Source organism: Pristis pectinata, chromosome 6 (genome assembly GCF_009764475.1).
Source record: "Pristis pectinata isolate sPriPec2 chromosome 6, sPriPec2.1.pri, whole genome shotgun sequence".
NCBI lineage: Eukaryota > Metazoa > Chordata > Chondrichthyes > Rhinopristiformes > Pristidae > Pristis > Pristis pectinata.
In genome coordinates this window covers 57,447,706-57,473,053 of record NC_067410.1, presented here as the reverse complement: position 1 = coordinate 57,473,053, position 25,348 = coordinate 57,447,706, and the positions used below count along the sequence as shown (strand labels likewise).

The 25,348-nt window shown below is 38.3% G+C and overlaps 1 protein-coding gene across 4 annotated transcripts in view; it reads left to right on the top strand.

Annotated features, from left to right (window-relative positions):
• Window positions 1-25,348, top strand: part of farp2 (FERM, RhoGEF and pleckstrin domain protein 2) — a 167,207-nt gene that overhangs the window by 46,973 nt on the left and 94,886 nt on the right. For 3 of the 4 annotated variants that reach the window (XR_007956466.1, XM_052017603.1, XM_052017601.1), the window contains exons 6-11: window positions 2,361-2,458; window positions 4,318-4,432; window positions 7,142-7,289; window positions 8,210-8,305; window positions 9,767-9,930; window positions 19,709-19,777. Coding sequence is in view for 3 of the 4 variants with exons in the window: in XM_052017603.1 (XP_051873563.1) it covers window positions 2,361-2,458; window positions 4,318-4,432; window positions 7,142-7,289; window positions 8,210-8,305; window positions 9,767-9,930; window positions 19,709-19,777 (690 nt within the window). In the remaining variant the exon portion in view is untranslated. The remainder of the gene's footprint in view (window positions 1-2,360; window positions 2,459-4,317; window positions 4,433-7,141; window positions 7,290-8,209; window positions 8,306-9,766; window positions 9,931-19,708; window positions 19,778-25,348) is intronic. The other variant, XM_052017602.1, reaches the window with a different exon arrangement.

Here is a 25,348-nt window from a genome sequence, read left to right as displayed (position 1 = left end):
ACAAAATCCAAACTTGTAGCTGCCTTTAATTCACAGGCTGGTGAGAGGATCAGAACAGACAAATCCTACTTAAGCTTAACATTGCTTAGCATGTTTCCATTCGGGGTTGTTATTAATCCCAGAGTTTGCCTTCGGCACCAAGGCAAATTGATCTCGTTCTGTCATGGATGCACATTATGGATTTATTCCTTCTTGAGGGACTCTTGCTATTTGAGAGAAGACCATGGACTTGAAAGTTAAGTGGTGGATAATAAAGCGGTTCAGTGTCAGAAAGCAGAAAGTGGTAGATGAATGTTTTTTGATCTGAAAGCTAGTTTGTAATGATAGTCCCCAGGGGTCAATTCTGATGTTCTTTAATTTTTCAACAGTCTAACTCTTGTGTTGGAAGCTGCTGAATGAAGCCTGATGTGAAACTTGCTCCCATAATAGATGATGATGAGTATAGTTATAACTGTACACTTGTGAAATGGACAGGACTATGGCAGATAAATTTCATTGCACAAGTGTGAATGTTGCATTGGAGTCAAAGTTATATAGTACAGAAACTGGTTCTTTGGCCCATCTCGTCCATTCCAACCAATTTGTTTATTTGAGCTCGTCCCATTTCCTGCATTTGGTCCATAATCCCTCTAAACCTTTCTGATCCATGTACCTGTCCAAATATCTCAAACTTTAATTGTACCTGCTTCTACCAGTTCCTCTGGCAGCTTGTTCCACATACCCACCACCCTCTGTGTGGGGAAACAGTTGCCCCTCAGATCCCTTTTTAAATCTTTTAAATCAGTAGACTCCTCTACATTGCGATGCTCCAAATGTGGCCTCCTCAACATTGGTGAGACAAAACGCAGACTAGGTGACCATTTCGCGGAACACCTGCATCTTCCCGTTGCCAGTCACTTCAATTCCCCCTCCCACACTATCACTGATATAATCAGTCCTTGGCCTTCTCCACTGTCAGGAGAATTCCAAGCACAAACTGGAGGAACAGCACATCATTTTCTGTCTTGGAACCTTGCAGCCTAATGGCATGAACATTGAATTCTCCCACTTTAGGTAATCCCTACCCACCCCCCCCCCCCCCCCCCCCCCCACCATGCTGCTTCTCCTCTTCCCTTCCCTAGCCTTTTTATCCTTTCTCTTCATACCTTTCACCCTTCCCCCAGTGGATTTGCTCTCTCCTCCCCGGCACCAGCCTATCACTAACTCTTACCTGCATGTATCACCACACTGTGCCCACCTCGCCTCCCCTCTTTTGTCCACCTATCACTGCTCTGCTTTTCCCTCCTTTATATTGGGCTTCCCTTTTTCTTATCTTCAGTCCTGAAGAAGGGTCCTGACCCAAAATGTTGACTGCCTGCTTTTCTCCACGGATGCTGCCTGGCCTGCTGAGTTCCTCCACCGTCATCGTGTTTTTCATCTAGATTCCAGCATTTGCAGTCCTTTTGTTTCTCCAGATGTTCCTGTTCTTTCACTAGTTTACTCATTTTCTCCATTCCTCTCAGTCAGCCTTTTAATGTTCTGCTGGTGGTTCCTGAAATATTCCCAATCCTCTGGTCTACTACAAGCTTTTGCCACTCTGCGTAATCTGGTTTTCGATTTAATATTTTCCTCAACCTTTTTGTTGACCATGAATTGTTATGATTGGGATACATTTTGCTGAATGCTATAAGATGGCTGCTTAAGTATCTGCCACTATTCATCTACTGACCTTTCCTTTAATCTATTTTTCCCAATCCACACTAGACAATTCTTCCTCCTCAATTGCCCTTTTTTTTAAGTTGAGGACACTGAATTTTAGACCCAAGGTTTTTGTCCTTGCCTCTGCTCACTTGGGCATCCTTAACTACCAGACCTCTTATTAATCTTAGTTCACTCATTTATACATGGTTGAGAATGGGGGAGCTCAAAAGCTGAGGTAAAAAAAACTAAGCACGTGAGATCCAAGTACAACTGCTGTTTCAGTCCAAGTGATGGCTTGTGTTGTAAATTTCTGCTTCAATTCATTGAAGCTTGGGTGGTTCATATAGATCATAGCAATGGTAGTCTAGAGGAATCATATTTTCATACACACCTTCATGATCTTTGCTGAACTCCCCTTCTTATGTACTTAGTTATATTTGCTCTATGATGGGTTTTCTGGCATTTACTGAACCTAAATTTATCTTTAGAAAGTGACAGGCTATTTATTTAAATATTTATAGATCATTGTACCTAGTTACAGGATCATGAAGTTCTCTGATGCCAGGTACTAGAAAAGTGTTACAAAGAATGAAGCACCTCCTATTGCTGCATTTTTGAGTGTGTGTATTTCAAATTGAAGGAGAGATCTTCCACAAATTGTGTTCATTTTCTATTTCCAGATACTTGTTTGCACTGCAGATAAAGCGGGACCTGGCGGAGAACAAAATAATGTGTAGTGAGAACACATCTGCACTCCTCATCTCTCATATTTTGCAGTGTGAGTATTGAAGCTAAACAATATTTGGGTGGGAAGTTCAAGGGTGATGTCAGAGGGAGGTTTTTGACCTCCCTCTCTCACCTCTCTCAAGAGTGGTTGGCGCATGAAATGTGCTGCCTGGGGTGGTGGTGGAGGCTGATACATTAGACAAGTTCAAGAGATTGTTAGGTAAGCATATGGAGGAATTTAAGTTAGAGGGATATGTGGGAGGAAGGGGTTAGATAGTCATAGGTGTGGTTTGAAGGGCAGCACAACATGGTGGGTTGAAGGGCCTGTATTGTGCCGTATTGTTCTATGTTCTATGTAATATGCTGCCACCTAGAGCTCATTAATATCATGTATTAGAGCCATGATGTTGTCAAATGCTTTGGTATAAAGTAATACGTAAAGCTCTACTTTGATTGTGGTAAGAGATTTCATCAGGGGTAGGATACATAAGCAACTAGGTTTGAAGAATGAGTTGAGCCATAGAGATGAATAAGGAATTGATGGCAAAAGGGAGGTGTTTGTGATGGGGTCTGAAGATGAAGCCTTATGTCTGTTCAGTTGAAAGAAATCTCTGTTCATCCAATGCTGAATGTTGGATTAGCAGCATGACAACTTTGAGAGAGTGGAGGTGTTGGGAGAGAGGTGTCAAGGTGGACTTTGGGTGTCATTCGTATCTTTATGTGATATCACCGAGAAGTAGATGTGAAATAGAGGAAGTCCAGGGTTGTTTCTTATGGAACTACAGATTGCAACCAGGAAGGACATCACAACAAGAGATTCTCTGCTTATGATGCATATAGACTGGAACCAGAGCTGGAGAGCAGAGGAGGATGGTGTGGTCAGCTGTGCTAATAGCTGCTAATGCAAGATGGGGATGATGAGGGGTGTGCTCTGTGGTTGCTTAGTTTTGATTAGGATGGTTTTAGTGCAGTGAAAGGCACAAATGGTTTGAGTTGCACAAAGTTAGACATGGAGTTGGGAATTGAAAATCCATTGGAGGACTTTGGAGAGGATAGGATATTGGAAATGGGCAATTGTATGCAAGGAGAGGGGATTTGGAATTAATTTTTTTGAAGGAGGATAATGGATAATTTCGAAGAGTGGGGACGACATCAGAAGAAAAGGAACTCAATGCCAAGTAAAATGGGGGCCATGAAATGGAGTTGTGTGGTCAACAATTTTAATAGGGCTATTTCATTGTCTCGTTCAAGCTCATGACACAAATCAAAATATTATAACTGGAACAGCAGTTTAATAATAATTCCAATTGAGATATTGAGGTATAGGATCTTAAGGAAGCTGGATTTTAGAAAAGAGTGAGCAGGAGACTGATTTTTGTCTATGCTCCCCTGTCACCTCTGTGCTTTCTGACTTGCATTGGTTCCTGGTCTGGAAACAAGTTTGTATTGGAATCCTTCCATGGTTTCACCTTTATCTATTTGAGTTTTCCAATCTTGACAGTGGCTTGAGACCTCTGTGTTTATCATATTCTATTCTGTTTGCAGCATTGCTGCTAACTATGTATTATGGATTCTACTTTGGATAATTATAAATGCAAATTGTTCTTACAGAGGCCTTCAATTACTTTGATCCAAAACATTCTGGATATTGCATCAGTTTTGTTTCCTTTTTCTATCGTATCTGTGTCTCAATCTCCTTTAGTGTAGTTAACTTGATTGAATTTGCTTTGTCGTGTGTAACCTGCCTACCTCTCGCAAAACCTCAACCCCGTGAGAATCTGCCGCAACCTAGAAAGCATTTGCATTATTCCTGGGGTATTTGTTCAGAGTTAGAAATAACCCAGTGTTGCATGTTTGTCCGTGTAGGTTTCTGCCTCACTAAAATGCATCACCTTCCTCTATTTTTTTTAGCTGAAGTCGGGGATTGTGATGAGGCTGTGGATCTGGCTTACCTTAAGAACAACACACTCTTGCTAAACCAGCAAATGCTGCAGGAAAAGATTATAGCCTTTCATCGGCAAAACATGTGAGTTTAATTTGTCTACATGAGCTACCAGCTCTCAAGTTTTGCAAACAAAATGAATTCCTATTCGTATATCTAGTAATCTAGCACACTTCAGTGTGTTGCATAGTACTTTAATCCTTTTGAGTAGAAGATTCCTTCCATAACAAGTTGCTGCTTCTCCATTCATTGACTCAAATGCACTGCAAGCAGTCCATTGATATCATGTCAAAACTTTGTCTCATTGTTGGTTGGGAGTAGAGAAATGCAGACTATAATGACAAGAACCAAGCTGCCTTTGCTTAAACCTGATTTTGCTCCTTATTACAGGGTGATCTCTGACTTGTCTACATTGCATGGCTCAGGTGTGACACCAGTATTTCACAATTTCTGCTGTATAATCCACCAATTAGATTAGAAACAGGTGATATAAACAGTGCAGTGAGTTCTTTTGATATTTCTGTGACCTATGAGCTATTGGGTAATGTATAAATGACATCTTGTACCTCTTAATATTGAATTATTCCATAAAAATTGTTTTGTCACTTGTTGCAAATGAAAATCCTTTAATTTGGATCCATAGTGTTGGTAGTTTTGTTTCTTAATATCTGTACATCCAGGGGAAGAGACATTTAAATTGAAACCAATTTCTTACCAAGTCACTGGGGATATACTTCAGAAGCTGCAGGCTAACTTTTGTACTGAAATGGCAGTTACAAACCAAGCATTGCTGTCGTAGTTTGTTTCATGTTTGAAATGCTCTCTGTGACTCAAGCTCTGGGTATACGCTTTTCTGAAAAATAAACTAAAGTTTAAATTTTTAAATAAGCACAGCAAGGATTGCAGATGGTTCAATGAACTGGTGAAATAGTGGGCCTAGGATTCATTGTTTATATGAACTATTTGGGCACTGAAATCAAAAGTGCAGCTTCAAAACTTGCTACTGATACCAAATTGGCAAGGCATGTAATTAATACAAAGACCAAATGTGAAAAGATGATGATAGGCTTGCACACTAGTGATTAAATTGGCAAATTAACTTCACTGATAAAGATGTCTAATAGGGTGGAGGAAGAGAAGAATCTGGTTTACAGCTAAGTAGCAATGTGGGTTAATAAGGCCCAGAAAAAATAACTAAAAGCTCTGGTATTCATTTCTGGAGGGACTGAACTGATAAACAATTTATATTAGCATGATAGCATTCTGGCTAGGCCACACTTGGAATATTGTGGAAAAATTCTATTCTTCATGTTATGGAAAGGACTTAAGAAAATATTTACCAGAATGCAAGAACTGAAAGGTCGTACTTGTGAGGAAAGATGGAATAATACAGGATTCTTTCCCTAGAAGAGGGAAGACTGAGAGCCAAATTTGGTTTATGAAGTTATACATGTATAAGTATGTCTATATATAAGGTGCCATAAACAATAGTTGTAATACTGAATATAGGAGAAATTTTGTGGCGCAGTTGAGGCTGAGGCAACTAGCATAACTGCATTTAAGAAACTAGACAAACATGTAAAGGAGGAAAAAAATCTGCTGAAAAGGCAAGGTGAAGAAGGGTAGTGGGTGGAAGCTCGTGTAGGTGGATCTTTTGGACTAAACAGTCTTGGTTTCTGTGCGGTAATTTCTTCTCAGTGTGCATATAAGCAAACCCATGCAAACAGCAGCACATTTAAACTATTTTATGAAAACCTGCCCTGTATATATTGGAGAATTTTCTGAAATCTGATGTGTGGTTTTCAGTGGGCTCAAGTGCTGAAAATGTAGGATGTTGCCTAGGAACAGCAACATTATAGGCTGCTGATGCACATTTCAGTAGATTGTTTGAACTATTTCTTGCTAGGTGACACTGGTCTTTGGATAACGTCTTGTGCTATAATGATAGACAATGTGGAACTTGAAACCCCCTCTGCTGCCAAACTTTTGTGATTGTAACAGTGAAAGGTGCAGTATGTCTTTGACTGGGTGCAACATTGCATTGTAAGAGTCTTCTAATTTGACTGGTGTGCAGATAGGACATCTAGAGTAAGGTGGCGGGTAAAACAAAGCAAATTTTTTGTCACATACCAACCTGTGATTTGAAGGATGAAAACCAGTGACATGACTTGATGTTGGAGACCTGCTTTCCCCATCTCTGGTACAAGTTTCAGTGCAGCAGAATTCCAAAACCTTATGGCAAGTGGGGAGGAATGGCCAAAGGCACTATCAAAATTACTGATGGGGATATTAGCCTGTTAGTTCATATTGTAATTGAAAGCTTCTTTGAGTTCTTGAATCTCTGCAATAATTTTGAAACTTGCACTCCCAGATGCCATAAACTTAAAATTGAACAACATTGTAGCTGTTGTGTCCAAGGTGCAGAAACTCCAAGGGATAGACTTTGCTTTGAGGGACGCGTTTCTGCAATATTTTAACTTGGGAATTTGGAGGTGGGAGGGGAAAAGTTGATGGGGAATGGAAAATATTGGATGTTGAACCTATATTTACCATGCTATGAAGTCCTGGATAGTTTTAAAAAAAAAACTCAAATGAAAAGCACAATGCACAAAGCCGCTCATCTCTAAATCCATAGGCTGGTGGACGCTGGATGTTCTGACCATGGCCCTTGTATCTGCATAGTTGACACACTGAAAATTTCCACTTACAAGAGAAGAGGTGCTGAAAGACTTGCAGCACATTTGTAGCAATTGACTCAGACTATTACTGTCTCCCATGTGGTTTGTGTTTCAGAGGCCAGACTCCAGCCGAGTCAGATTTTCAGGTACTGGAGATAGCACGGAAGCTCGAGATGTATGGAATTCGGTTTCATCCAGCCACTGATAGAGAAGGGACGAAAATCAATCTGGCTGTGGCCCACATGGGAGTACTGGTGTTTCAGGTAGAGATGAGCTTGAAACTAAGAAAATCCAATATGCTTTTCCTGTAATAAGACATGTAAGATTTAGGCTTGCGTAGCTATTATTTACATGTTGCACAAATCTGTGTCAGATTACTGGATGCACCTTCGTAAAATAATCCTTTCTGCTTTCTCTAAATGGCATTCTGGTTCTCTAGACCTTCCTCATTTTTCCTGTGGCATTCCAAACTATTTTGTTTAATGCTGATCCTTGGCACTTCTCTATTGTGGTTGCATCATTTCAGAAATGCTCGCAGGGTGGCACAGCTAGTAGAGTTGCTGCCTTTCGGCACCAGCAACCTGGGTTCAATCCTGACGTCTGAGAAGTTTGCATCATCTTCCTTTGGGTTTTCCCCCGGGTGCTCCAGTTTCCACCCACATCCCAAAAATTTGCAGGTTGATTGGCTGCTGTAAATTGCCAGTAATATGTAAGTTGACTCTGGCAGGGAGCTGATAGGAATGTGAGGAGAATAAAATGGGTTAAGGTAGGATCAGTGTAAAAATGGGTGCTTGATGATTGGTGTAGATTTGATGGGCTGAAGGGTCTGTTTTCATGCTGTGTAACTTTGAGTCTATGACTTCTCTCTTTCATTGGCATAAATTAGTCTTGTAGTTCCATGAATAGATTTAATTATTGGATATGTTTGTTAATAATTTTGCCTGGTTAACTCCCATCTTGTAGGGATGGGGAATCATCACGAGTGCAGTGAGCTGCCTTCAAGGGCAGCATTAGCAGATTTAGCCACTGGTTTGATATTTAATGTGTGCTGTGAGTTTTGCTTTCTCATTGCCTATTTCTAGAAGCTATGCAGTTACGTCCAGTTGTAGATTTATAAATTTAAGTTTGTTACATTGTTAATTTTGTCTATTCGTTCCTTCCCTACACTTCCTCTCGTCTACAGGGCAATACAAAAATTAACACCTTTAATTGGGCGAAGATCCGAAAGCTTAGTTTCAAGAGGAAAAGATTCCTTGTCAAGCTCCACCCAGAGGTCCATGTATGGTTTGATTTTTATATTATAAGATGTGAAATTATTGTCAATAGTGTGCATTGGAGGAAGTTGAGAGAAGTGAATGAAAGCTTTATCAAAAAGATTAGTTTTAAAGCAATATAGCTCTAGAGAGAGGTGGAGAGGAATCTGAGAATTTGGCTGAGCATGCTGCAAGCCATGAAGGAACACCAAGCTATTTTGCACATGTCAACTCCCTGAAATCTGCAAACATTCCCAAGTTGAAGTTAAATAACAGCACTGAGAATTGATTCATTCACATGCTACAGTTCAAAAGCAGAGAGCTGGTGGAGCGGTTGTTTCGCAGCACGTAATGTTAAGCGTTTTGAAATATTTGAATGCGATCTTGCATTATCCCTACATTTCACTTTCCTTCAAAATATCCAGCTGCCGCCTCCCTCCTTGATCTTCCACTAAACTTATGCCCCTCTTGTCTTCAGTGGTAGCACTTCCACCTGAGAGTCACAATGCCATGAGTGCTGAGACTTCAGCACAGAATTAGACTGGTGATCCAGAGCAGTACTGCACTTTTCAGATGAAATGTACTGTGGCTGCTTTTCCTTTATTGGCTGGATGTAGAAGAACAGAAAGCTTTTAGATGTTTTAGCCAGACTTGCTTATAACTTGGCTAACATCAATAAAGTGGATTATACAGTCTATCGCATGCCCATTTGTATGACTTTGGGTGCAACTTAACTACAATCTAATTGGTATCGGGTTATTATTATCACATGTACAGAAGTACAGTGAAAAGCTTTTGCTTGCATGCCATCCAAACAGATCATGCCAGACACAAGTACATTGAGGTAGTACAAAACAAAGAAACAACAGAATGCAGATTATTGTGTTACAGTTACAGAGTAAGTGCAGTAAAGGTAGACAGAGAAGGTGCAAGGGCCATGACGAGGTAGATTGAAAGATCTCAAGTTCATCTTTATCATACAAGAAGTTCGTTCAAGAGTCTTTCCCTATATTACAACAGTTAAAATATAGTATTTGGTTAGCCTTGGCTCAGATGTTGCTAAAACCTTTGTCACATCCAAACTTTTCAAGTTCAGTGCTTTGCAGGATAATTTCACTTTATATGTTCTTAAATTTGCTCATCTAAAATTCAGTTATCCAAGTTTAGCACAGCCATTGCCAGTCTGAGTGTCTGACCCCTTACATATAAAATTTACCTCCTTGTATCTAAGTCTCTTTGATCTTGGCCACCATTACCAGCCTCACGTCCTAAAATTACTTTCCTAAGCTTCCAGCTCGCTCTCCTACTTTAGGATCACCTTTTTATCTAATCTTTTAGCCAATTCCCCAGTACTTTGTTCAACTTAGAGCCTCCTTTTTTTCCTTTCGAATGCCCTGTTTTTTTTTTAATTATTCAGTAGAGGATCCAAACTGTAGTTTTTGAGGAACAATTGAAACACAGATGATGCAGTTATCCTCTGATTACAGGATTCCTACCAGGATACATTGGAATTTCTTCTGGCTGACCGTGATCAGTGTAAGATTTTCTGGAAGAACTGCGTTGAGTATCACACTTTCTTCAGACTCATGGACCAACCCAAGCCAAAGGCCAAGGCAGTTTTATTTAGCCGGGGGTCCTCCTTCAGATACAGGTAGGTGGTAGCTACTGTATATTTTAAAGTAGCATTTGTATTTATTAGAGTATTTCTGTTTAATTATTGGTTTTGCAAAAATTACCAAGCTTTGTGGAATGTAGCTGACTTATCCTCAATGATCTGCTCATTTAATTCACTTGAGACTCCTGCTGATGTATAGTATTCCAAGCATTCCTGGCGTCCACATCAAGATTGTGTCTCTGCCGTGCTTAATCAGAAGCAATCATTTGCCACATGCTCTCTTGAGTAGTAAATACAGGAGTCAGTGTCTGCAACCTCTTGACTCAAGACCAAACCATTGATTGAATTTCTATTGAATACCAATTAACCTTTGAATGACCTTACTCTCAACTTTTATAACATAATTTAGAAAATCTAACAGAACCCGTAATGGGGCACATCCTACCTTAATAGAAAAATAAATTGTTCTTACAAAAGTACCTTTTCTACACCACTACATTTTGACCTGATGTGAGCAGCACTATGAAAATGTAAAATATTAATATTTCGCATTAAAATTGCATGCTCATAATCTTGGCATTTGCTGTCTCTGTATAGTTTGTTTCAGGTCATTGGCTTGTGTAAACTAGATTGCTCCCCTGCTAATGAGCATCCCTGCAGCTAGAATTTCATGTGTCCTAATGACATAAGATATATGACTTACGTTTTGAAATAACTTGAAATGCAGCTGGAGAATTGTCACTTAAGAGATCCTAATCAATATGGGGGCATGCAAACATGTTTTCAACACACTTCGCTTCATTTACAATTTGAGGCTAAAAAGTGAATGTGCATAATATCTTTCAAAACCTCGAGATATCCAGTAATTTTCAAACCCAATTGAGTTGAAATGTTGAACTATAATATGGAGAATTGCGGCAGTCAAATCCCATTAGATTGGTCACCAAGAATAATTACCTGGGAATCTAATTGTGGTGCTAGCTGAAAAATAACTATTGGTTGAGATACCATACTTAAAGAAGAGCTAGTCTGCAGTGGATCTGTGAAGTAGATGAGATGTCAATTTAATATTGTATTCGCAATAGGTCAGCTCCTGCAATGCACACTCCTCCAGTGCAGTACTGGGGAGTTGATAGAGGTTGCATTCCTAAAAGTTAGAATGAAACTTGACCCCACAATTTAAAGACAAAGGAAAGTATTACCACTGAGCCCTAGCTGACGGTAATCATTCTCTCCCCCTAGCAGAAATCTGATTTGTATTTTTCCAAATGAGATAAAACAAGCAACCTTCTTGTTTGAAGTTTCACATGAAAGCTTTTGACTTCAATAATCAAGTCCAGCTGAGATGGAGAAGCACAGACTAATGGCACACCTGTGTTTCTAATATAACTGTCTAGATTTCTAAAACCATAATTAATTCCTAAAGGATGTAAATTTATTTTCCAAGAATTTGTTCTTCAGCCAACAAAATTATTTTAAGCACATTCACTAGGTGCATGCAGCTAAACTTGGATATGGTTATGTGCACCCACAGTCAAATTTCCAGTCAGGTAAAAGTCCAGAACCTTCACAAAAGAATCATCACAGTCTTGCATTGTTGCAGCAGATGTTGCTCAGAGCACTGACTCAGGCCCAATCATCTTCATCTGATCCATCAATGACATTGTATCATCTCTGAAATAGTTGCTTGGTAGTGATTGCAAAATGTTCAGATTTGCTCATTATCTTACAAATAATGAAGCAGATCATACCTGCAAGGTGTAAGACCTAACTAACATTTAGTTTGGACAGGTAGATGAGAAGTAAGATTCTGCATGTGTCAGGAAATGACCATCTCCAATGGGATGACTAGAGCAGAGTCCTACACCATTTACTACTCCTGGAAGAGTGGACAGGGCTTTCGTTTACTAAAATCTCACTGAACCAGTCATGTGCTGTGGCTATGAGTGCAGGTCAAAATCAACTATTCTGTGGTGAGGGACGTCTGGTGAGAGATTAAGTGGGCTGGAGCTTTACCAAAATAGAAAGTCCTGGAAACACTCAGCACATCAGCCTGTGAAATATTTACCTGAAATGTTGACTCTATCTGTCTCCATGGATGCTGCCTGACCTGAGTACCTCTGCCTTTTTCAATTTTTGTTTCAGATTTGTAGCATCTACAATTTATTGTTCCAATGGGCCTGTAGTATCTTGGGCTTAGGAGAATAGAAGATTTCATTGAAACATAAAAACACAGGGTTTGACAGGATAGATGCAGGGATGATGTTTCATGAAAAGAGAAAATGCTGGAGATATTCAGGTCCAGGCAGCATCAGTGGAGATAAATAGTTAATGTTTCAGCTGATATCAAAACCCAGAGAAATTGGAAGTTAAATGTTTTAAATTGCAGGGAAGTGGGAGGATGTTCACATTTTGTACATCTGTTGGCACTGATGAGTTGGGATGTGTGGCCTGTCTCCATGCTGTATAATTCTCTGACTCTATGATAATTTGGAGGAAAGGACCAATTGTAATATATTTAAGTTTGCTGATGATGCAAAGCTTTGTCACACTGAGTTACAAGGAGGGTGCAGCGAGGTTTCAGGAGGATATGGACAGGATGACTGAATGGGTGAAGATATGGCAGAAGGAATAGAATGTAGAAAAGTGTGAGTTATGCACTTTAGTAGGGGGGAGAAAACATGGCTGTGTTGACCTCAAAATATGGTATTGACCATTCGACACTGAAATCAGAACACCTTTTTTTCACCGTGGGTGGCGAATCTTCAAAATTCTCTTCCCAAGAGGGCTGAGATGGCTTGGTTGCTGAGCACAATCAAGTTGGGGATTGATGGATTTTTTTTTGGATATTAAGTGAATTCAGGGATGAGGTTAATGCAGGAGAAGGGCAAAGGTCAGCCCTGGTGGTCTTGAATTGTGGAGTAGGCGCAAAAGGCCAGAGGGATTGTGGCTTCTATTTGAGTTTGAATGCCTCCTTGCAACCTGAAGCATTGCCTTCACATGCAAACACATCAAGATTATGATGGAATGCTCTCTGCTTGTTATAGATGCTTGCATCTGGGACTGCAAATGTGCTTGTATAGGTGATTACATCTGGGATATCATTGAGAGCAAAAATGTCTGCTTAATTTGAATCGTATCTATCACCATCCTCAACTGGTGAACAATGGCTGCATTGAGTACCTTACTATTTGCAGTATGTAGGGAAACAATTTGGCCAAGGCTGCTTCAATACCATGATCTGCATTACTGAAAAGATGAAAGGTAGAGGGTATGTGAAAACATTCAAACCAGATTGGTATTGCCATTCCTCAACACCATTGTGGGTGTATCTTTTCACAAACTACAGTATTTCTCAAAGAAACCTCACTATCAATGTGTCAAGGGAAAACAGTAGTTTGCAGATGACACCACCGTAGTGGACTGAATCTCAAATAACAATGAGTCAGAGTCCAGGAAGGAGAGAGAGCCTAGTGGCAGGGTGCCATGACAACAATGTATCCCTCAATGTCAGCAAAACAAAAGAACTGGTCATTGACTTCAGAAAGTGGTGTGGTGCACACATTCCTGTTAACACCAATGGTGCTGAGGCAGAGATGGTTGAGAGCTTCAAGTGCTGAGGAGTAAACATCACCAGTAGCCTATCCTGGTCCACTCATGTAGACACCATGACCAAGAAAGCATGCCAGCGCCTCTACTTCCTCAGGAGGCTAAAGAAATTTGGCATGTCCCTGTTAGTCCTTGCCAATTTTTATAGATGCACCATAGAAAGCATCCTATCTGGATGCATCATGGCTTGGTATGGCAACTGCTCTGCCTGAGACTGTGTAAGAAACTGCAGAGTTGTGGGCACAGCTCAACACCTCATGGAAACCAGCCTCCCCTCCATGGACTCTGTCAATGCTTCTTGGTGCCTCAGTAAAGCAGCCAACATAATCAAAGACCCCACCCACACTGGACATTCCCTCATCTCCCCCCTCCCATCGGGCAGAAGATACAAAATCCTGAAAGCATGTACCACCAAGCTGAAGGACAGATTCTATCCCGCTGTTACTGTACAAGATTTTTGAATGGACCTCCTGTACAATAAGATTGGCTCTTGACCTCACAATCTATCTTGTCGTGGCCTTGCACCTTATTGTCTGCCTGCACTGCACTTTTGTCTGTAACTGTAACACTTTATTCTGCATTCCCTTGTACTACCTCAATGTATATGTGATGAAATGATCTGTATGGATGGCATGCAAGTGTTTTCACTGTACCTTGGTACATGTGACAGTAATAAACCAATTTACCAATTTAAATGCTTCTCTAAATGGTGTTGCCCACTTCCTAAGAATTAAAGCACCTATTTTTAGGTGTAGTACTCTTTCTCAATTAAAGATAGGATTGGGAAAGCTAGTTCTTTTTCTTTTTACAATATTTTTTTATTAAATCCATGAAAAAAATACAGAGTACATGCATCAAGAAAGAGAATAAAAATACTACTGAATACATTGTGTTAAATCGTACTTAGGATTACAATACTCTAAACCAATAATCACATATAGTAGTTAGTTAATAAAGGAAGGAAAAATTGAAATTTTTTATTACAAAAACAAATCTACCCCCACTACCAAAACCCGAAGCTGTTAGATAGAAGAAACAGCAAGGAAAAACCTTAAAAAAACGTAACCGTGTCAGCCAGTATCTGCGTTTTTAGTCCCCAAATCAGAGATTTTGAAAATAATTCAATAAGGGTCCCCACAGGGTTTGAAAGTCTAGGTTAGAATCAGGAACTGAACAGCGAATCTTCTCTGGATTCAAGTATGACATAACATCCTGTAACCATTGAACATGCGTAGGTGGAGTAGCTTCCTTCCATTTAAGCAATACTGCTCTCCTGGCTATAAGAGAAATAAAAGCCAGAATATGTAAATCAGAAGCCTTCAAAGTTGTATCTTTTTCTCCAATAATCCCAAATAGTGCAATCAAAGGATTAAGTTTAAAATTTATTTTAAAAAGTACGAAAGACCTCTGCCCAATATTTCTTCAGACTCTGACACGTCCAAAACATGTGAATTAAGGAAGCCACTCCGTTATTGCATTTATCACAGTAAGGAGATATATCAGAATAAAAACGGGATAGTTTATCTTTAGACAAGTGAGCTCTATGGACCATTTTAAATTGAAGGAGAGAATGACGAGCACATAATGATGAAGCATTAACCAACTTGAAAATTTCATTCCAAGTTTCCTCGGAAATTGACATCTGCAAATCTTGTTCCCAAGTGTTTTTAATTTTATCTAGTGGCACCTTACTCATTCCTAATAATCTGTCATAAATATTAGATATTGAGCATCCTGAAAGGGTTCCAAATTAAAAATTACATCTAATAAATTCTTATCAGGACACAAAGGAAAAGAATGTAATTAAGATCGAAGAAAATCTCTAATTTGTAAATAGCTAAAAGAAGAAAATTAGTTTTTGGTAAATTATACTTGGTAGACAATTGTTCAAATGAAGAAAGGTTTCCTCCAACAAACAGATCTTGAAAACAAGTAATACCTAATTTGTCCCACTCTTTAAAAACTACATCAGTCATAGAAGGTTTAAAAAGTAGTTAGAGAAAAAGGGACTGGACGAAGAAAAACTCAATAAACCAAAATATTTTCTAAATTGTAACCAAATCCTCAAGGCATGTTTAACTACTAAATTATCTGTTAGTTTATTTAATGATATTGGAAGTGAAGAACCAAGCAAAGACATAATAGAAAATTTTTTAAGAGTTAATTTCCGAAGAGACCCATACTGGACAAGCCTCTTGATTAATGTAATGTAATCAAAACGTAAGGTTTCGTATATTGACTGCCCAGTAATAAAATCTAAAATTAGGTAAAGCTAAACCTCCGTTCTTTTTAACCTTCTGAAGGTGAACTTTATTTAGTCTAGGATGTTTATTATTCCATATGTAAGAAGATATAATTGAGTCGAGAGTCAAAGAAGAATTTAGGAATAAAAACAGGTAAAGCCTGAAATAGATATATGTTTAGGTAAAATATTCATTTTAATAACATTAATTCAGCCAATCAATGATATAGAAAGGGGAGACCAACTTGATAAAACCCTTTTCACATAGTGTAGTAAGGTGAAAAAATTTTCTTTAAATGCTTATAATTTTTAGTAATTGACGCCCCCAGATAGGTAAAATGATTTCTTACAATTTTAAAAGGAATGTTAATATCAAATGGTACCAAGTTATTCAGAGGAAAAAGTTCACCCTTGTATAAGTTCAATTTGTAGCCTGAAAAATGACTAAAGCGAGAAAGTAAAGAAAGCATAGGAGGTAGCAAAGCTTCAACATTAGATATAAAAAGTAATAAATCATCAGCATATAGTGAAACTTTATGGTTAATACCTCTTCTGGAGATATGAAAGATATCTCTAGATTCTCGGAAAGAAATAGCTAAAGGTTCTAAGGCCAAATCGAAGAGCTAAGGGCTCAAAGGACATCCCTGTCTGGTTCCACGTTGAAGTTTAAAAGGTTTAGAATTTTGAAAATTAGTAAGAACTCGAGCAGAAGGGGATAAATAAAGTAATTTAATCCATTGGATAAAATTAGGCCCAAAATTAAATTTCTCTAGGGTCTTAAATAAGTAATTCCATTCAATCCCATCAAAGGCCTTCTCAGCATCTAAAGATATCACTCATTCCGATATTTCCTTAGAGGGAGAATAAATAATATTCAATAAACAACGGATATTAAAATGAGAATATCAATTTTTAATAAAACCAGTCTGATCATCGGATATATTTTCCAATCTACGAGCTAGAACTTTAGATAAAATTTTAACATCCACATTAAGTAGCGAAATTGGTCTGTACGAAGCACATTCTGTTGGGTTCTTATTTTTCTTAAGAATAAGTGAAATAAAAGCTTCATAAAAAGATTGTGGTAGTCTACCCAACTTAAAAGAATCCGAAAAGACAGCACATAAATGAGGTATAAGCAAAGAGGAAAAGGCCTTATAGAATTCTCTGGGAAATCCATCCTGACCCGGAGTCTTTCCAGAATGTAAAGATTACACAGCCTCGGTGATTTCCTCGTATGTAATAGATTGATCCAACTGTTTTCGATTTTCAGTGGAAAGTGTAGGAACATTTAATTGGTCAAAGAAATTATCCATTACAGTATTATCTTTGGGAAAATTAGAACTGTAAAGTTTAGAATAGAATTCTCTAAAAGTATCATTTATTTCTAAAAGATCAGTTGTCCTCTCGCCATTGGCCTTCAAAATTTCTTTAATTTGCCGTCTAGCTCTGGAAATTTTAAATTGGTTAGCCAGTAATTTACCTGTTTTATCTCCATGAATGTAAAATTGACTTTTATCTTTTAAAAGTTGACTTTCAATTGGATAAGTTAAGAGGAGATCATATTTAGTTTTAATTTCAACTCTTCTTTTATGTCAAACTGGATCTGGATCCAAAGCATATTTTTGATCTAATAGTTTCAATTGATCAACTAGATCAGCTCTCTCTCTATCAGCTTTTTTCCTAATGCTTGCCGTATAAGGAATAATTTGAAAGTATCCCAAATGATAAGACTAGAAATCTCTTCCGACGAATTCTCTTTTTTTAAAAAAAAGAGTAATTTGTTTCTCCATAAATTGGAAAAAATTTTTATCAGATAACAAGGTTAGGTTAAAATGCCAAAATCTATTTGTCTGAGGGAGCCCAGGGAAATTTAAAGAGAGAAGCACAGGAGCATGATCTGAAAGAGCAATCTCTTTATAGTCACAGGATTGAACTCATGAAATCATTTGGTTATCAATAAAAAAGTAATCAATCCTGGAATATGTATGGTGAACATGAGAGAAAAAGGAATATTCCTTATCCTCTGGATGCAAAAAACGCCAAGCGTCAATAACTCCAGTTTTCATCAAAAACGATTGAAGAAATAAAGTTGATTTATTACGAACTGCTAATTTAGTAGATGACCTATCTAATTTGGGGTCTAATCTCCTCCCAAGACCAAAGAATAAAAGTTCAAGTCTGGTAGAAATGACACAAATTGTTCAAAAAATCCTGGGTCATCTGTATTTGGAGTATAAATATTAGCCAATACCATTGGTCTATTATTTATTTGCCCTGATATTATAACGAAACGACCATTAGTATTGAGAAAGCTAGTTCTTAACATCAGGAGCAGAACTTAAAACTTCTGGGTCAGATCCTATTTTATGGTTAGACTATGCGTTAGACCTTGATGTGGAGGAGTTCAGTTCAGGTTAATGGAGATGCAAGGGGGAAGAGAGAGAAGATCAAAGTACAAGACATCAACTGATGGCTGTCTTTAGCATATTTCTGGTCTAGCTTGATTCTAGAACCTTATGCATCTTTTGTTCTGGATGACTTTGGAGCAAAAATATTTTTTTATTCTGATCTTTGTATTGCCCTCATATTTCTTATCCTCGCTGTTTGGCTTGGTGACTGTTTCATAAATTAACTTGCTGGCATTACATTGGCAGGCTGGGCTCTTCTTTATATGAAGTATGCACTGAATACATACCAGAATGAAACAGCCCTGCAACTACTCTTGTTCTTCCCATTGGTTATATAGTGAAAGCTTTTCCAATGGATTGATTTTATTGACTGTAACATTGCTACAAATGCAGGAATTCTTTTTCAACATTTTAATCTTTGTATTTTTTGCAATAAGATTATACTAATTTGAGATCAAAGCAATAAAAGTTCAGTTTCTCTCGGTGAGCAATTAAAGTAGAGGTGTGGGACAATTATTTTAATGGTCAAATTTAATAGAAAATAGCTGAATATTCTTGCATTAATCCATCCATGGTATAGACAACCTTTGTCAAGAAAGATAGTGATCAGTAACATGGTGAACTTCATTTAGATAATTCTGATATCCAAACTGATGAACCCGTGATAAAAGCTGATGTCATTATTTTTGTTTCACCGGTTCATGGTGTAGCACTCCACTGCTGAGTCAGGTTGTGGGTTCAAGTCCCAGTTGAGTAACTTGTGCACAAAAATCAAGCTGTGGCATCTTGTGGCTAAGACATCAGACTGAGGCCCCATCTGCTCTCAGCTAGGTGGGAAAAATCTTAAGGCACTTTTTTTTTGAGGACTTTGGCCATTTTTATTTACATATAAGTGCATATCCTAACAATATAAGTTTACAGTTAAATTTGTCACTGCAACACTTATATTTGATACTATTGTGATGAAGGAAATATGCAGCTGTACTATTCTAATTTTTCAAAGGTGTGCTTTTAGTTCCTAATTTTGAATGCTCAAAATTAGTAAATTGCACCCCCTTCTGGTAGACTACTCTCATTTCCTTTACATTGAGAAATGGCTTCTAGTATTTTCTTGTTTGCAACACAATTACCAGTTTACTTTTTTCTGGCATACTCGCCATGTTTAAACTGATTGGTCTATGAAAATAAATCATCAAATACTTAAGTAGTAATAATCTTTTCCAATTACCAATATATTTTATTCCCTTTTAAGCACCAGTAGTAGAAGACAATGGATAATATCATGTCTGAATGAGAGATGTAGCATTTAATGCACAATTTGTTGTGTGTGTGAGAAAATGGCTTCTGCTAGACTTGGACTTCCCTGTGTTGCTTTGTCTTCTCAGTGTTGGTAAGGTCAAGAGCTTATCATCATGACACATGCAGTCAGTCTGATCCTTCTTGACAAATTACTTTGGGTCACTTGTGTGTTAAACTATGATAAGTGTTGGAGATGATTCTAATAGTGAATTGAGTGGTGTTAGTGGTTAATCTCCTGTTTTTTCTTCCACAGTGGAAGGACACAGAAACAGTTGGTTGACTACATGCGTGAGAGTGTGACAAAGACTACCCCATATCAGAGGTATTTTGTTTACAATTTGGAAGACTGGCTTGCATGGTTCCTGTTTATTCAGGGTTATTTCTGTTAAATATCAAAACTTGTAAAATTTTAATGTTTTGTAATGTATAGTTAACACATTACCTATATGGTTGTATTTGGATCAATATGTAGTACAGATTGATATCGGAACAGAAGCCTTTCTACATCATTTAATGGAAACTTGGCTCACATCTGCTATCTGTCTCTATCTTGGCATTGACTCTAAGATGATGATGTGCTGAAGTTGGACTGTTGTATTTTGATAAATATTTCAGCAGTGATTTAGTACTTCCCTTTTGATATTTTTTAAAAAAGCATTGACATGGAATACACTGTGTCTGTTTTTTTTACCAGAATTTAACCTTTGCCTTGTTTAACTTTTGTGGATATCTAATGAGTGAAACTTTTTGTTTCATTTTTTATATACCAGAACAGGTCATTGCAATCTATTATGGAAGCATTCATCACTTAATCCCGTGTCTCATTCCTTTAGTTAAGAATGATCCCAACTCCACGTCTATCTTCATAGTCTCATCAGATTGTCCGCTTCATGTATTCACCACCACCTTTATAAACTTAAATATTAAACCTGTGTATCTCTCTGTTAGAATGTAAGGCTGAATAAAGTACAATAACTTGTCTTTTACCGTCAGGGTACTTGCCCACACCATGCATCCCACTATTATCCACTGTCTTTCATAATTCAAATTTAGCATTCCTTTTAGTTTTTCCCAAGAAAAACTACTGTGAAAACAGTACCTTTTTAGAAGCATAACATTCCTTATAAATTGACACATCCTGGGAAGTATGCTTTATTTCCTCAACTCTGTGTTCTAGTAGTTCAGTTTTCTTGCACATTATTTATATTTTTGGCAAATGGTCCACCAATATCTCCAAATGACATTCTTGCTGTCTCATGTAAAGTACCTTGCATTCTCATTGCTTAGTACCATTATCATTTAACCCTTCATCTTCCTCAACATTTGTTGGTTCTCAAGCCAATTTTCCAATCTTTTTGAATTGTTTTTTTATTTTAGTCATGTGTTCTTGAATGGTGACCTCCCCTGTCCAGATTGCTGAGATCAGTGAACTTGAATAACTTTGCTTTCCTTCAGCTGCCAAATAATTTGTGCTTCTCAAACACAATATTGAGACATGGGGGTCACATGTCAATCCTGTTTTACAATAGGATGTCTGATCCATGTTCAGAGACGTGCTTATTCCATTACCTTTGACACATTCAAACTGGACAAATCTTTAAATGTTTTAACTGTAAAAGGCTTAAGTCGACTTCAAACACCCAGCCATTATTTCAATGAATAATATTCACTAGGCCTGACTTTTTTTCTTCCCTGCCCCCACCCTCCCCACCTCACTCTCCTACCCTGAGCACCTTAAGTATATGTAGATTGAAGAAAGGCTTCTCAAACTCTTTAGATCCAAATTCCATACCTGGTGATTGTGCTCACCCAATTATCATCTGTCCATCTCCTACTTTTCACACGAGTCCTGAATGCTTATTCTGAAAACTATTCAATCCATCTTTTGATCTCAACATTCAGTCCAGCTCCATTGTAAAGTATTGGATGTTCAACCAGCAATAGTCTGTCCATGTTAAGTCTTAGTGAAATTTTTACCCCAATCTATAATACAATTTGAGTATTGTTTAATACTTGTGTTTAAATATTGTTCTTCAGTTCTGTCTAACTTGCATATTTACTTGTTTTTTTACTTGATCTCTGAATTTGTGTGGCATGATCTCTGTTTCACTAAGCTCTGCTCATTTTTAGTTTTACCAAGTATTCCATGACTCTACTATCCCTAATATTTCATCCTGAGCTTTTATTTGCTGCTGTACCCTAATTAGATTTCAGTCTTTCATGTTTGGTGAAAATTCTGAATGATTTCCTTTTACACAAGTATTAGGCTAGTGGAAGAAAAGATGGAATTTTTCATTTCATAAAGGAGTGCTTAGGAATCAAGTCCGAGCACCCACATTAAAATGCACCAGTGAGCCCATTTCATGTACTTTTTCTCTAAGAATTCCTTTTTGGACTACTTTTAGATTTTCAGAAATCATTTCCCTTGCAGGTATAAAACGAAAGGTAAAAGTTGACCAATTGTTTATCTTTCTAATCTTTGTACCTGTTTTAGCCCATTTTAAATTAAAATTCTGGCTCTTTCCACACCATATCCCCTGACAGAATGTCATTCACTAGCACTATGCCATGGCTCATTCCAGCACTGAGGATAGCTTATCGGAGCATTTGTGGTGAAGTTGGATGCTCTGTGCCTAGGGTTGCAGCTCAGCAGTTTCTCCATCCTGCCCTCTTCTGGTCATTGCAAGAATCTGTCAGATTTCAGATTCTCTTGCCCATATACACTTGTCCAGACGAAGTGAGTATTAATGCTGCGTTGAAAATTAAAAAAAAAACAGCTGCTGCTGGATATCTGAAATAAATACAAAAATTGCTGAGTACACCCAGGAGATCAGGCAGCATTTGAAATTCACTTGCTCAGTGTTCAGTAATTTAACAGAGTAATTCTCTCTTGCCACCTGCCTGAATCAATTTTTGCATTAATGCAGTCATCCTTGTTTCAGAGCTAACAGTGTATCTCCAAATACATTTCAATCCCAGAACAGCACTTTTCTCTCAGCATAATTAAACCTTATTAATGCCTTAAAACTTATTTGGGTTTCCTGGGCAGATATAATGCCTCATTATTTCTTTTTCTGACAGTTCTTTTGTGGTTAACCTTGATCATGCTTGGGTTACAATTATCGTTCCTCTGGCTAACCAAACATTCTATTCTTAGTTTAGCAGATTATCAACCAAATTACCAAAACCTGGGCAAATGAATTTTTAAAGAAAACTTGAAATGTATTTCAGAACTTGCTGCTGATAAATATTGAGCCTGTTTGGTTTAGAATTAGCTGCAGCAGCTTTCAGCTTTCTATGGAAGAACTGGTATTGTGGTTATTGCCTGATTAAGCCTTCTCTAATTTGCATTTTAAGACTGCTGATTCTACACCGTCTGGGGCATTAGTAGTGCAAAGCACGTGAGGGATTTTATATTGAGATGCAACTGATCCAGGAATGTCTAGACTGGTTGTCTGCTGCAGTTGGTTTGAAAACATATTTGAACTGCAATCCTTGTGATGTTTCTATTAATGTACTAGGCAGTTCATGTAATGATCCACTGATAAATGCAGCAAGATGTCTGCTTTTGGGGTGAGAATGGAGGGTGTCCTCTTCAGCAATGTAATCAAAGCACAAAAGGTTTCTTAATTGTTTACTTGCTTTATTGGAGACTGAATGTAGTCATACAGCACAGAAACAGGCCCTTTGGCCCAACTGGTCCAGGCCAACCAAGATTCCCATCTAAGCTAGTCCTATTTGCCTGTGTTTGGCCCATATCCCTCCATACCCTTCCTATCCATGTACCTGTCCAAGTACCTTTTTTAAATGTTTACGTACCTGTCTCAATCACTTCCTCTGGCAGCTCATTCCATACACTGAGCACCCTCTGGGTGAAAAAAGTTGCCCCTTGGGTTCCTAATTAAATCTTTCCCCTCTCACCTTAAACCTATGCCCTGTAGTTCTTGATTCCCCAACCCAAGGAAAAAGACGGAGTACATTCACCCTATCTATGCCCCTCATGATATTTATACACCTCTATAAGATCACCCCTCATTCTCCTATGCTCCAGTGAAAAAAGTCTCAACCTGCCCAACCTCTCTTCATAACTCAGTTCCTCAAGTCCCACCAATATCCTTGTAAATCTCCTCTACACTCTTTCCAGATTAATGGCATCTTTCCTGTAGCATCCTGACTATGTAGAAGCTAGTTTGTCAGCAATGTGTGACACGAAGGAGGGACTGTCCACAATATGCCACTCAAATGATAAGGAAAAGAGGAGATCATAGAGCCCCTCAGGTTCTTCCTCTGTCCAATGTAATCAGTTGCAGATCAACCACTAACTTGCACTTTTGACTTTTTTTGGTGCCTTGATGTTTGGTATGGAAAACTGATGGCTGTTCAGTCATATTTTGGTGACATTAGCTGGCAAGTTCTCCAGATCCAGCTCAGTCCATCATTGCATCTGAAGAGCAAGGATGCAGTCAAAACAGAATTCTTATCCAAACTCCTGTGTCATTCTACATGGTCCTTGGATATATTTGGATAAAATGGGCCAGGATGTACAGGTTATTTTTTTAGGCTGCATCCCCAAGACATTTTCCCACCCCTGCAGAAAAGTTTCCAGCAAAAATATCCTTTACCTTCATCTTGAAAATGTTTTAATTAGTCCATTGTCTTCTAAATAACAGGGGACGTGCTTTGGTATGTACAATCCCTGAATGATTTAATTCTTGAAAAATGGATATCATTTGGAGAAAATTAGTGCAATATTCCACTCAATACGAATATATTATTTCTAAATTGTGATGTACAAAACTCCAGTACTTCTGGGGTGGTCTAACCAGTGCTTTGTACGGCTGCACCATAACCTCCTGTCATTCTTAAGATGGTCCTCTAGGTATAAAAAGTTTGCACTACATTATACTTCTTAATTATTTCCTATAGTGTACATTGTTGTCTTAATGAATTTAAATAATGGAGCCTTATTTCCTTGTGGACCAGCCCTGTGTTATAGCATTGAGAAAGTACTTTGATTTCTCCTTTTTGTGGTTGCCCGAGCAGTTCATTAAAGTAATATTTCTTTGTAAACTTTCAATGCTGACAACTCTACCTATTTACAGAGCCTTTTGATTTCACATTCCACCAGCCATGTCACTGTGAGTAGTTGAGCCCAGCATAGATCGATGTGGGAAACCATTAGTCAGATCCTGTCAATGAGTGCCTGCCAATCATCCCTATGGTTTCCAGCCAGTTTCCTGATGGGTTAATGCATTTCCTTCATTTCCATGAGATTTAACTTAACAGTTTCTGATGGTTGTATGGGCTAATGTAAGCCCATATAAATAGGCACACCTCTTCCCTCTTTTTGTTGTTACCCTTTCATAAATGTAATTGGGTTCACCTGACATGCCTTTCCCTTTAAAGAGAAATCGCATGGATTTTTTAATCAGCTGAAGATTTTCAAAGTGTACAGTCATTCTGTCACTGCAGTCACAGTCATACAGCGCAAAAACGGACCTTTCGGCTCACCAAGTTTGCGCTGACTATCATGTGCTCATTACAGTATATCGATGCTAATTCCATTTTATTCTCCCCATATCAACTACCCCCAGATTCTAACACTTCTGTACACTAGGGGTATTTTAGAATGGCCACTCGACCAACCAACTTGCACGGTTTTGGGATGTGGAAGAAGACCAGAGTACCTGAGGGAAATCCACGCAGTCAGAGGGAGACTGTGCAAATTCCACACAGGGAAATAACCTGGGCTACTGGAATTCTGAGGCACCAGCTTCACCCACTCCATTAAATTCCAATAATTTCCAGACACAAGACGTTATGCTAATTGGTGTATAATTCCTTGTGGTCCTCCACCATCCCCAGCCCTCCCAACCTAAACTGAATTGAGTGA